Source organism: Primulina eburnea, chromosome 7, assembly GCF_022965805.1.
Source record: "Primulina eburnea isolate SZY01 chromosome 7, ASM2296580v1, whole genome shotgun sequence".
Taxonomy (NCBI): domain Eukaryota; kingdom Viridiplantae; phylum Streptophyta; class Magnoliopsida; order Lamiales; family Gesneriaceae; genus Primulina; species Primulina eburnea.
Window position 1 is genome coordinate 28,507,737 of NC_133107.1, and position 12,707 is coordinate 28,520,443.

At 34.7% G+C, this 12,707-nt stretch overlaps 1 protein-coding gene and 1 pseudogene across 1 annotated transcript; both read right to left on the minus strand.

Annotated features, from left to right (window-relative positions):
• Positions 1–1,536: 1,536 nt before the first annotated feature.
• On the minus strand, positions 1,537–3,087 carry LOC140835836 (transcription initiation factor TFIID subunit 7-like; annotated as a pseudogene).
• A 3,192-nt stretch (positions 3,088–6,279) lies between these two features.
• LOC140837370 (transcription initiation factor TFIID subunit 7-like) lies at positions 6,280–11,039 on the minus strand. The gene is made up of 6 exons (XM_073203503.1): positions 10,996–11,039; positions 9,916–10,062; positions 7,920–8,053; positions 7,718–7,837; positions 7,250–7,319; positions 6,280–6,827 (listed from the first exon to the last, which is right to left on the minus strand). The coding sequence occupies exons 2-6, from the start codon at positions 10,028–10,030 to the stop codon at positions 6,667–6,669; spliced, it is 600 nt and encodes a 199-aa protein (XP_073059604.1). The 5' UTR covers positions 10,031–10,062; positions 10,996–11,039; the 3' UTR covers positions 6,280–6,666.
• Positions 11,040–12,707: the final 1,668 nt, after the last annotated feature.

Here is a 12,707-nt window from a genome sequence, read left to right on the forward strand (position 1 = left end):
GGATATGCACATCTATAGGCTAATATAATACTTGAAAGTTCCAAAATTTTGATCAACCAAATCTTTTTCCATGATAAATGATGAACCCCACCGTACCAAGAAAACAATAACAGAGCTCGCTGCACATACATAGGAGTTGCTGAGTAGGTGGGCGAAAGACAGGAAAATAACAAATACATTGGCAAACAAACTGCTTGCTGTGTAGCATTGAACACCAAAAAATATACATTACAGAAAAGAAAAATGGATATTTTTCTCCACTTGTACAGCAAAGCACATTAAGCTACACTTGGGGCTCAACAACAAAATTCATGCATCTCATGTCAAAAATACAAAAATCAGTCTAATTCAACTACAAATCAATGGACATGCAATATCATCCATAAAACTATCGATTTTCAAGTTTATCACATTCCATTTACGGGGAGCATAATTCCGGAAAAAAGCTGCAATATATTAACAGCAGAAAACCATCAATTACTTCACTTGCAGCTATAAAGGAGATAGAAACAGAATTTTCTGAAGGCCATTGAAGACATCACAGGTTTAATGAGAGACATCCACATTATCCTGACAGTCCTTTGGTTCAGATCGAGTCATCAGTGTCATCAGAATCACTCCCATCAGGCTCCACACCAATCGACCCAGCTTCAGGCACAACGGGCTATGCTAAAGGTGCAGCAATTGATTTCTTACTTGCACTACGGGCATTTTCATAATATTCATCTTGCTCAGCCATTTCAACATGTAATCAAAAGGTCAAGGAGTGCGGAAATACAGTCGTCAACTCAAAAGCATTTAATGAAACAGAGCATCCCAATTTTGGTGACTTACAGTGATTAATAGAGTTCTTTGTTACCAAAGGCTCTAAACTAAAAAAAAGAATTTGATAAGTACACGATAATAAAAAGGTCTTTGTCCATATGATGGATTCTAGAGATTTACAACTAGAGAATCAAAATCTACATAACTAGACTTTTCAAAAGAAACTGGTGATGATTATTTTGGTATGTGATTTGGGTTTTCCTTACACCACAGTAACTTTCCAGGAACTCATGCACTCATGCAATCATCATGCCCAAAAACCCGCACACCGCAAAAAGACACAGAACACAAACATAAACAAAGAGAGAAGTAGAGAGAGTGTGTAAAACAATATATAGGATATCAATATTCTCAACTGTTCCACCAGCCATGATTTTCTGTAAATCTTTCTCTACACGACGTACAACCTCATGCTGCAAAATGTAAACAGTGACATAGCACAAAATTAAAAAATAATGGTTCACAAACACGTTGTACAAATAATTTGAAATTTAAATTTGTATATATCGGATAAGAATAATTTAGGTGATCAGATAGGATTTTTTATTCTCTATTTTTGAAACAATAAGATTTTTTTATCCCCTAATTATTGGAATGTAAATACCCATTGTACTCTATACAATGTGTCATATGTTCAACAATTCCTCTCCTTTGACTTCTACAATGTAAACTAGAATCAAGCTACGACAATGTTAACTAATTTACAAAAGCTTATAGAACACCTAGTAATGAAACTCTATGGTCTGTTTCAGGAAAAAACTTAATATAAAGCGGCAGATAAAATTTAAATTGGCTTAAAGTTACTAGCACATTTAAATCTGGCTCTCTGCGGAATCTTCTCCTTCGAGCATCCCTCATTGGTGGTGTAAGGCCATGTCTGTGCTATAATGATTCAAGAATATTGTCGTTGTCCTCTCTCACCATTATCATCTGCACAACTCTCTATAGTTAAGAAACCTAATCACAGCTAAAGCAGACAAGATTGATAACTAATAAGGAGAAGTACACCTACTTGACCAATGTCTGCAGTTTTGATCAACACATTGTCGTCATAAGTCTTATATGATTCCACAACAGTGAGAAGATCCAAGAGAGAAGCAGGGAATTGGTCATTTCCTATAATGAATTTGCCAGTCCTTCCATCCTCTGACATAAAGATAAGCCATATAGCAGCAAACCAATTGATATAACATTAAATTCGAATTCAATGGTACTCTGTAAACATCACCAAAGTTTCCTTTATAAACCAGGAATTACTAATCAGCAAAAAGGGTTGGTCATTTTGCTAGTTACTCCTCGAAGGCTTGGTTATTGGTAAAATATGAGAGTGACATAGATTCCCAAAAAGAGAGTTCATTCGGAAAGAGTTAATTGTTTAGGACACTAGTAAATACTTCACGGGTGGTATGAAATGACATCTGTAAAATAATCAACCAGTTTTCATTTGTAAATGCATTTTCATTTCAGAAAATATATTGGCATGTGGAAACAGCGATAAAACTGAAAGAAGATTATAACAAAAAGTATTTAGATGACCACCATATTTTGAAGACAAGGATGACAGTAGCGGCAAATTCCCAGGATGGATTATTAAAAATAAAAAAAATTATGAAAAGAACCATTAGTTGAAAGCTAAAAAGCGAAAATAAATCATTCTACTTCTTCTTATTTTGTGCTTGAAGAATGACCAATAGCAAGCAGGATGAGTAAATGACCAACTCACTAAAATAATTGCAATCGAAGGAAAACGTCTTTTACCTCAAAGAGCTATGAAATCATTTCATTTTACATTTCTTTCAATCCCATCTAAGACAAAAGGCTCTATAAATGAAATGCATAGTTCAACTGATAGGAAACACGAGATCTAATCGAAATGCATAGTCTCTAATCTCTAAAACATACAAAAAGTTAAATGGAGTATCAAGTCCAGTCTCCTAGAAAACATTAATAACCCACGCAGGCAAGGCCAAAATTCCACAACACTGACATAGTCTTTAATTTCACAGGTTTCGAGTTCCTTTTCCAATGGAATTGTTAAAACCTGTAATTGTGATACCAATCCACAAAAAGAGTTTGGAAGCTTAAAAAATCACGATATTGGGCGAGGGTGAATAGAAGGTGAGTTACTGTGAGACCAACCCGAAAAGGATAAATCCATGGACTTGTCTTTGGAAGAAGAAGCGGGGTCATTCAACAGCCGCTCTATCCTCTCCGCAACAGCTGGCGGCACTCTGAGTATGAATTGCTCCTCCATTGTTGTTGTTTTACTCTTGATCTCCACAACTGCTTAATTGGCAATTAAATAGAAACAGTGGATTTCACAAGCATTCAAACAATTTCAAACGGAAAGTTATAGCGATTATCACAAATATAATCAAAGATAAATCGAACATAGACATTAGTGAATAAATAAAAGAAAACAAAACACAAAATTCTTGCACCCTAATTGTAACCACGCCAATCCCTATACATATATGAATGATTCCTTCTTCATGTAAAAAATAGCTCAAAAATCAAAATCTCACAAAGAAGGAAATGACGAAGAAGACCAGTTCCTATGATTTACGGTGACAAGCTTCTATGGTTTTTACACAATTTTTTCATTATCTTAAAATATTTTAATTTTTTTGAATATAAAAAAAACAAATATTAGAAATATAAATAATTTTATTAAAACTATATATATGTAAATTCATTATTTTGTTATTATTTAGATTAGATAAAATGATAAAATAATTCTAACTTTTTGTAAAATAACAGAACTTAAACCAAATGTAAAAAAAAAAATTAATAGGATACTTTTATTAAATCTGACAATTCGTAAAAAATATACTGAAATAATGAGGTACTTTTATAAAATTTGTCAATTTGAAAAAAAAATATTTTAAATTGGAAAAAAAAATTAAAAATTCTTTTGTTTTTTTTCTTTGTAAGGATAAAAACTCAATTTAAATAATATAAAAATTTGACTTTATCTTATATTATGGGAATAAACCTGACTGTTTAATCAGAACCGTCGTTGATTAGCAACGATCTCTATGAAAGATCGTTGCTAAATTTGCGATTTTTTTAAAATTGTTTTTTGTAATTTGAATATATATACATATTTTTAAATACTAGTATCCACTTAATTAAATTAAAATTTTTGAATTTGTAAATGATATATAAATAAATTAAATCTCCCGATTAAATATACGAACACGAGATGAAACTTACCTCCTGATATTTTGAGACTGAAATTCTCCACAGAAAAAATTTGACAGAAGTTAAATGAAGTTAAGGTTTGAGAGAAAAGGTTGCGGATGTGGGGATTTTGAAAGGAAATTTCTTAAACTGTCGCCGATCTCATTTTGCGACAGCTGAAACCGTCGCCGATCTGATTCTGCGACGGTTACAATCGTCGCTCATTAGCGACGGTTTTCGTCGCTAACTAGCGAGAGTTTTTTAGGATTGTCGCCGATCTGATTCTGCGACGGTTAAAATCGTCGCTCATTAGCGACGGATTTCGTCGCTAACTAGCGACAGTTTTTTAGGACCGTCGCAAATTAGCGACATGTATAACTAAACCGTCGCTAGTTAGCGACGTGTTTAAGGAACCGTCGCTACTTAGCGACAGTGTAATAATAACCGTCGCGAATCAGGTTTTTCAACATATTTCGCGACGGTTTTCATTAAACCGTCGCTAATGAGATACGGTTTACTGAAAAGCGTCGCACATTAGCGAGAGGTTATGAATACAGCGAGGATCTCTTCTCCGATACCATGCTAGTGTAGATAGTCATTAATCTTATGGAAGAAATATATTATTGTGTTTTTTATTTCACTATTTTAATGTACAACCTTTTTCAAAGATACATATACAAGCAACAGTTTCTGTCAAATATTAGCTAAGAAGCTTGTTTGGCCCATGATTGCTGATTATAAAAAATATGCAAATTAAGGTAACTATATAGTCTCGATAACCACGTCAATCTCAACATCACAGATATAATATCAGAGGTGCGGTGCACGTTCTACCCCAACCCTACTGCCCTCCATGCGCGGGTGCGGTAGAAGCTTAAGCGCGTGTGCGGTGGCTATTGAAATCGAAAATCCACTTTCTGCCCTTACACCGCGGGTGCGGTCTACTTCTTGGCGCAGGTGCGGTCTCTCTCTCTCTCTTTGTCAATAAACTTAATTTGCAACGTCACTTCTCCACGTCTGTTCTTCCATCGCCTTATTCATAATATATAACAATTCAAAAGTATCAAACTAAAATCTCGGACATTACATAAATTGACTGAAAATAATATTTGGTTTCAAGGTGTAACTTTAGGTTGAAAAAATGAAATTTTACAGTGACGTAATGTGGTTGAATCTAATTAAATTCATTTAAAAATAATTCGACTATTATATTTAATTAGGTTTATTAATTCGAATGTTTAATAAGTAATTTTGAGAATTTTGTTGTGAATTAATTATTTAATTTATTAAATTTGAATTTGAGACGTAGATTATAAACTTGTCTCGATATTGTTGTGTGTCTTAGTCGTTTTTAAAGAATTTGAATTTTCGTCTAAATTAATATTTTAGATTTTTTGCTTTTTTAGTTAATTTATTTAAATTGTTTAATTTAATTTTAATTAATTTATATCATCTCAACCTAAATTAGAAAAAATAATTCACATTTTAGTATCTAAACATGGATCTATGTGGATACGATATCTGGACTCATCATCCAATAACTATTACTTGACCTAATCTGCTTGTTATAATTATTTCCAACCCAAAATGGTCGGTCATACATGCACCATAGGTTCGGACAAAGACTACATATCATGCTAATATACCATATAAAGCAGAGTATTCTTTCCCAAATCCCCAGTGCTGTAGGAAATGTATGAAATAACTACTACACGTGACAAACACAAATATTATGAATTCTCTACTGATTGGAGCTTTGGAGAAAACCTGCCAAAACCAAAGGGAAAGACTAACAAACTTGAGTAATAATTTCACGAATAATGACGACATTGATTCACAAGTATTCTGAAAGCAAATGTGAAAAAGTTCAGCTATTGGCAGCAAGCAAAATTGTAGTAGGACCTGATTATAAGAATCAAACAAGCGACAGTCCTAACAACCGAAAAGATCAGAACCTGCCGACAAACACCTAGAAGAATCTACCATGAATTATGCTTCTCAAGAATATTAAACAGGCATTTTACAGTAAGGTCAGCAGCAGAAAACTCAAAGTAACAAAACATCTGATAAAGGATATGCACATCTATAGGCTAATATAATACTTGAAAGTTCCAAAATTTTGATCGACCAAATCTTTTTCCATGATAAATGATGAACCACACCGTACCAAGAAAACAATAACAGAGCTCGCTGCACATACATAGGAGTTGCTGAGTAGGTGGGCGAAAGATAGGAAAATAACAAATACATTGGAAAACAAAATGCTTGCTGCGTAGCATTGAACACCAAAAAATATACATTACAGAAAAAGAAAAATGGATATTTTTCTCCACTTGTATAGCAAAGCACATTAAGCTACACTTGGGGCTCAACAACAAAATTCATGCATCTCATGTCAAAAATACAAAAATCAGTCTAATTCAACTACAAATCAATGGACATGCAATATCATCCATAAAACTATCGATTTTCAAGTTTATCACATTCCATTTACGGGGAGCATAATTCCGGAAAAAAGCTGCAATATATTAACAGCAGAAAACCATCAATTACTTCACTTGCAGCTATAGAGGAGATAGAAACGGAATTTTCTGAAGGCCATTGAAGACATCACATGTTTAAGGAGAGACATCCACATTATCCTGACAGTCCTTTGGTTCAGATCGAGTCATCAGTGTCATCAGAATCTCTCCCATCAGGCTCCACACCAATCGACCCAGCTTCAGGCACAACGGGCTTTGCTAAAGGTGCATCAATTGATTTCTTACTTTCACTACGGGCATTTTCATAATATTCATCTTGCTCAGCCATTTCAACACGTAATCAAAAGGTCAAGGAGTGCGGAAATAGAGTCGTCAACTCACAAGCATTTAATGAAACAGAGCATCCCAATTTTGGTGACTTACAGGGATTAATAGAGTTCTTTGTTACCAAAGGATCTAAACTAAAAAAAAAGAATTTGATAAGTACACTATAATAAAAAGGTCTTTGTCCATATGATGGATTCTAGAGATTTACAACTAGAGAATCAAAATCTACATAACTAGACTTTTCAAAAGAAACTGGTGATGAGTATTTTGGTATATGATTTGGGTTTTCCTTACACCACAGTAACTTTCCAGGAACTCATGCACTCATGCAATCATCATGCCCAAAAACCCGCACACCGCAAAAAGACACATAACACAAACATAAACAAAGAGAGAAGTAGAGAGAGTGTGTAAAAAAATATATAGGATATCAATATTCTCAACTGTTCCACCAGCCATGATTTTCTGTAAATCTTTCTCTACACGACGTACAACCTCAGGCTGCAAAATGTAAACAGAGACATAGCACAAAATTAAAAAATAATGGTTCACAAACACGTTGTACAAATAATTTAAAATTTAAATTTGTATATATCGGATAAGAATAATTTAGGTGATCAGATAGGATTTTTTATTCTCTATTTTTTAAAACAATAGGATTTTCATATCCCCTAATTATTGGAATGTAAATCCCCATTGTACTCTATACAATGTGTCATATGTTCAACAATTCCTCTCCTTTGACTTCTACAATGTAAACTAGAATCAAGCTACGACAATGTTAAATAATTAACAAAAGCTTATAGAACACCTAGTAATGAAACTCTATGGTCTGTTTCAGGAAAAAACTTAATATAAAGCGGCAGATAAAATTTAAATTGGCTTAAAGTTACTAGCACATTTAAATCTGGCTCTCTGCGGAATCTTCTCCTCCGAGCATCCCTCATTGGTGGTGTAAGGCCATGTCTGTGCTCTAATTGTTCAGGAATATTGTCGTTGTCCTCTCTCACCATTATCATCTGCACAACTCTCTATAGTTAACAAACCTAATCACAGCTAAAGCAGACAAGATTGATAACTAATAAGGAGAAGTACACCTACTTGACCAATGTCTGCACTTTTGATCAACACATTGTCGTCATAAGTCTTATATGATTCCACAACAGAGAGAAGATCCAAGAGAGAAGCAGGGAATTGGTCATTTCCTATAATGAATTTTCCAGTCCTTCCATCCTCTGACATAAAGATAAGCCATATAGCAGCAAACCAATTGATATAACATTAAATTCGAATTCAATGGTACTCTGTAAACATCCCCAAAGTTTCCTTTATAAACCAGGAATTACTAATCAGCAAAACGGGTTGGTCATTTTGCTAGTTACTCCTCGAAGGCTTGGTTATTGGTAAAATATGAGAGTGACATAGATTCCCAAAAAGAGAGTTCATTCGGAAAGAGTTAATTGTTTAGGACACTAGTAAATACTTCACGGGTGGTATGAAATGACATCTGTAAAATAATCAACCAGTTTTCATTTGTAAATGCATTTTCATTTCAGCAAATATATTGGCATGTGAAAACAGCGATAAAACTGAAAGAAGATTATAACAAAAAGGATTTAGATGACCACCATATTTTGAAGACAAGGATGACAGTAGCTGTGAGGCCCGGGGCCGAAGAGGGCGGGGGGTGAACGCCGGTGCCATCAGTTGTACGGACAATGAGCGGCTCTTGGCAGGCTTCTAGGTGAAGGGAACATGAATGAACCGTCCCACACGGGAATGAGAGGGATTCCAAGACTGTGCAATGTAATGGACTGAACAGTTGAAGAGGGCTTAAAAGATTTGATTTGTACTACTCATATCACGAAGGTGCATCTTCTTTTCGGTAGCTCATCACATAAGAACTCCAAAGTTAAGCGTGCTTGACTTGGGGAAATTTTGGGATGGGTGACCTCCTGGGAAGTTTCCCAGGGTGCGTGTGAGTGAGGACATAAGCACGCTGGAAAGACTCGTCTTGGTACAGTGAGGACAGTCGTCAAATCTGGGGCGTTACAAGTTGGTATCAGAGCCGACCTCTCTTAGTACGGTGTGGTTCGGGGACGAACCAAGCGGAAGCTGGTGGGCATGTGAGGCCCGGGGCCGAAGAGGGCGGGGGGTGAACGCCGGTGCCATCAGTTGCACGGACAATGAGCGGCTCTTGGCAGGCTTCTAGGTGAAGGGAACATGAATGAACCGTCCCACACGGGAATGAGAGGGATTCCAAGACTGTGCAATGTAATGGACTGAACAGTTGAAGAGGGCTTAAAAGATTTGATTTGTACTACTCATATCACGAAGGTGCATCTTCTTTTCGGTAGCTCATCACATAAGAACTCCAAAGTTAAGCGTGCTTGACTTGGGGAAATTTTGGGATGGGTGACCTCCTGGGAAGTTTCCCAGGGTGCGTGTGAGTGAGGACATAAGCACGCTGGAAAGACTCGTCTTGGTACAGTGAGGACAGTCGTCAAATCTGGGGCGTTACAGTAGCGGTAAATTCCCAGGATGGATTATTAAAAATAAAAAAATTATGAAAAGAACCATTAGTTGAAAGCTAAAAAGCGAAAATAAATCATTCTACTTCTTCTTTTTTTGTGCTTGAAGAATGACCAATAGCAAGCAGGATGAGTAAATGACCAACTCACTAAAATAATTGCAATCGAAGGAAAACGTCTTTTACCTCAAAGAGCTATGAAATCATTTCATTTTACATTTCTTTCAATCTCATCTAAGACAAAAGGCTCTATAAATGAAATGCATAGTTTAACTGATAGGAAACACGAGATCTAATCGAAATGCATAGTATCTAATCTCTAAAACATACAAAAAGTTAAATGGAGTATCAAGTCCAGTCTCCTAGAAAACATTAATAACCCACGCAGGCAAGGCCAAAATTCCACAACACTGACTTTGTCTTTAATTTCACAGGTTTCGAGTTCTTTTTCCAATGGAATTGTTAAAACCTGTAATTGTGATACCAATCCACAAAAAGAGTTTGGAAGCTTAAAAAATCACGATATTGGGCGAGGGTGAATAGAAGGTGAGTTACTGTGAGACCAACCCGAAAAGGATAAATCCATGGACTTGTCTTCGGAAGAAGAAGCGGGGTCATTCAACAGCCGCTCTATCCTCTCCGCAACAGCTGGCGGCACTCTGAGTATGAATTGCTCCTCCATTGCTGTTGTTTTACTCCTCTTGATCCCCACAACTGCTTAATTGACAATTAAATAGAAACAGTGGATTTCACAAGCATTCAAACAATTTCAAACGGTAAGTTATAGCGATTATCACAAATATAATCAAGGATCAATCGAACATAGACATCAGTGAATAAATAAAAGAAAACAAAACACAAAATTCTTGCACCCTAATTGTAACCACGCCAATCCCTATACATATATGAATGATTCCTTCTTCATGTAAAAAATAGCTCAAAAAGCAAAATCTCGCAAAGAAGGGAATGACTAGAAGACAAGTTCCTGTGATTTACGGTCACAAGCTTCTATGGTTTTTACACAATTTTTTCATTATCTTAAAATATTTTAATTTTTTTGAATATAAAAAAAACAAATATTAGAAATATAAGGAATTTTATTAAAACTATATATATGTAAATTCATTATTTTGTTATTATTTAGATTATATAAAATGATAAAATAGTTCAATTTTTTTTGTAAAATAACAGAACTTAAACCAAATGTAAAAAAAAATTTAATAGGATACTTTTATTAAATCTGACAATTTGTAAAAAATATACTAAAATAATGAGGTACTTTTATAAAATTTGTCAATTTGAAAAAAAAAATTTTTAAATTGGAAAAAAAAAATTAAAAATTCTTTTATTTTTTTTCTTTGTAAAGGTAAAAACTCAATTTAAATAATATAAAAAATTTGACTTTATCTTAGATTATGGGAATAAACCTGACTGTTTAATCAGAACCGTCGCTGATTAGCGACGATCTCTATGAAAGACCGTTGCTATCTTTGCGATTTTTTTTAAATTGTTTTTTGTAATTTGAATATATATACATATTTTTAAATACTAGTATCCACTTAATTAAATTAAAATTTTTGAATTTGTAAATGATCTATAAATAAATTAAATCTCAGGATTAAATATACGAACACGAGATAAACTTACCTCCTGATATTTCGAGACTGAAATTCTCCACAGAAAAAATTTGACAGAAGTTGAGAGAAAAGGTTGCGGATGTGAGGATTTTTAAAGGCAATTAGCGACAGTTAAAGAAAAACCGTCGCCGATCTCGTTTTGCGACAGCTGAAACCGTCGCCGATCTAATTCTGCGACGGTTAAAATCGTCGCTCATTAGCGACGGGTTTCGTCGCTAACTAGCGACAGTTTTTTAGGATTGTCGCCGATCAGATTCTGCGACGGTTACAATCGTCGCTCATTAGGGACGGATTTCGTCGCTAACTAGCGACAGTTTTTTAGGACCGTCGCAAATTAGCGACATATATAATTAAACCGTCACTAGTTAGCGACGTGCTTAAGGAACCGTCGCTACGTAGCGAGAGTGTAATAATAACCGTCGCGAATTAGGTTTTTAAACATATTTAGCGACGGTTTTCATTAAACCGTCGCTAATTAGCGACGGTTTACTGAAAAGCGTCGCACATTAGCGACAGATTACGAATACAGCGAGGATCTCTTCTCCGATACCATGCTAGTGTAGATAGTCATCATCTTATGGAAGAAATATTTTATTGTGTTTTTTTTCACTATTTTAATGTACAACCTTTTTCAAAGATACATATACAAGCAACAGTTTCTGTCAAATATTAGCTAAGAAGCTTGTTTGGCCCATGATTGCTGATTATAAAAAATATGCAAATTAAGGTAACTATACAGTCTCGATAACCACGTCAATCTCAACATCACAGATATAATATCAGAGGTGCGGTGAACGTTCTGCCCCAAAAACGTACCCTACTGCCCTCCATGCGCAGGTGCGGTAGAAGCTTAAGCGCGGGTGCGGTGGCTATTGAAATCGAAAATCCACTTTATGCCCTTACACCACGGGTGCGGTCTACTTCTTGGCGCGGGTGCGGTCTCTCTCTCTCTCTTTGTCAATAAACTTAATTTGCAACGTCACTTCTCCACGTCTGTTCTTCCATCGCCTTATTCATAATATATAACAATTCATAAGTATCAAACTAAAATCTCGGACATTACATAAATTGACTGAAAATAATATTTGGTTTCAAGGTGCAACTTTAGGTTGAAAAAATGAAATTTTACAGTGACGTGATGTGGTTGAATCTAATTAATTCATTTAAAAATAATTCGACTATTATATTTAATTAGGTTTATTAATTCGAATGTTTAATAAGTAATTTTGAGAATTTTGTTGTGAATTAATTATTTAATTTATTGAATTTGAATTTGAGACGTAGATTATAAACTTGTCTCGATATTTTTGTGTGTCTTAGTCGTTTTTAAAGAATTTGAATTTTCGTCTAAATTAATATTTTAGATTTTTTGCTTTAGTTAATTTATTTAAATTGTTTAATTTAATTTTAATTTATTTATATCATCTCAACCTAAATTAGAAAAAATAATTCACATTTTAGTATCTAAACATAGATCGATGTGGATACGATATCTGGACTCATCATCCAATAACTATTACTTGACCTAATCCGCTTGTTATAATTATTTCCAACCCAAAATGGTCGGTCATACATGCACCATAGGTTCGGACAAAGACTACATATCATGCTAATATACCATATAAAGCAGAGTATTCTTTCCCAAATCCCCAGTGCTGTAGGAAATGTATGAAATAACTACTACACGTGACAAACACAAATATTATGAATTCTCTACTGGTT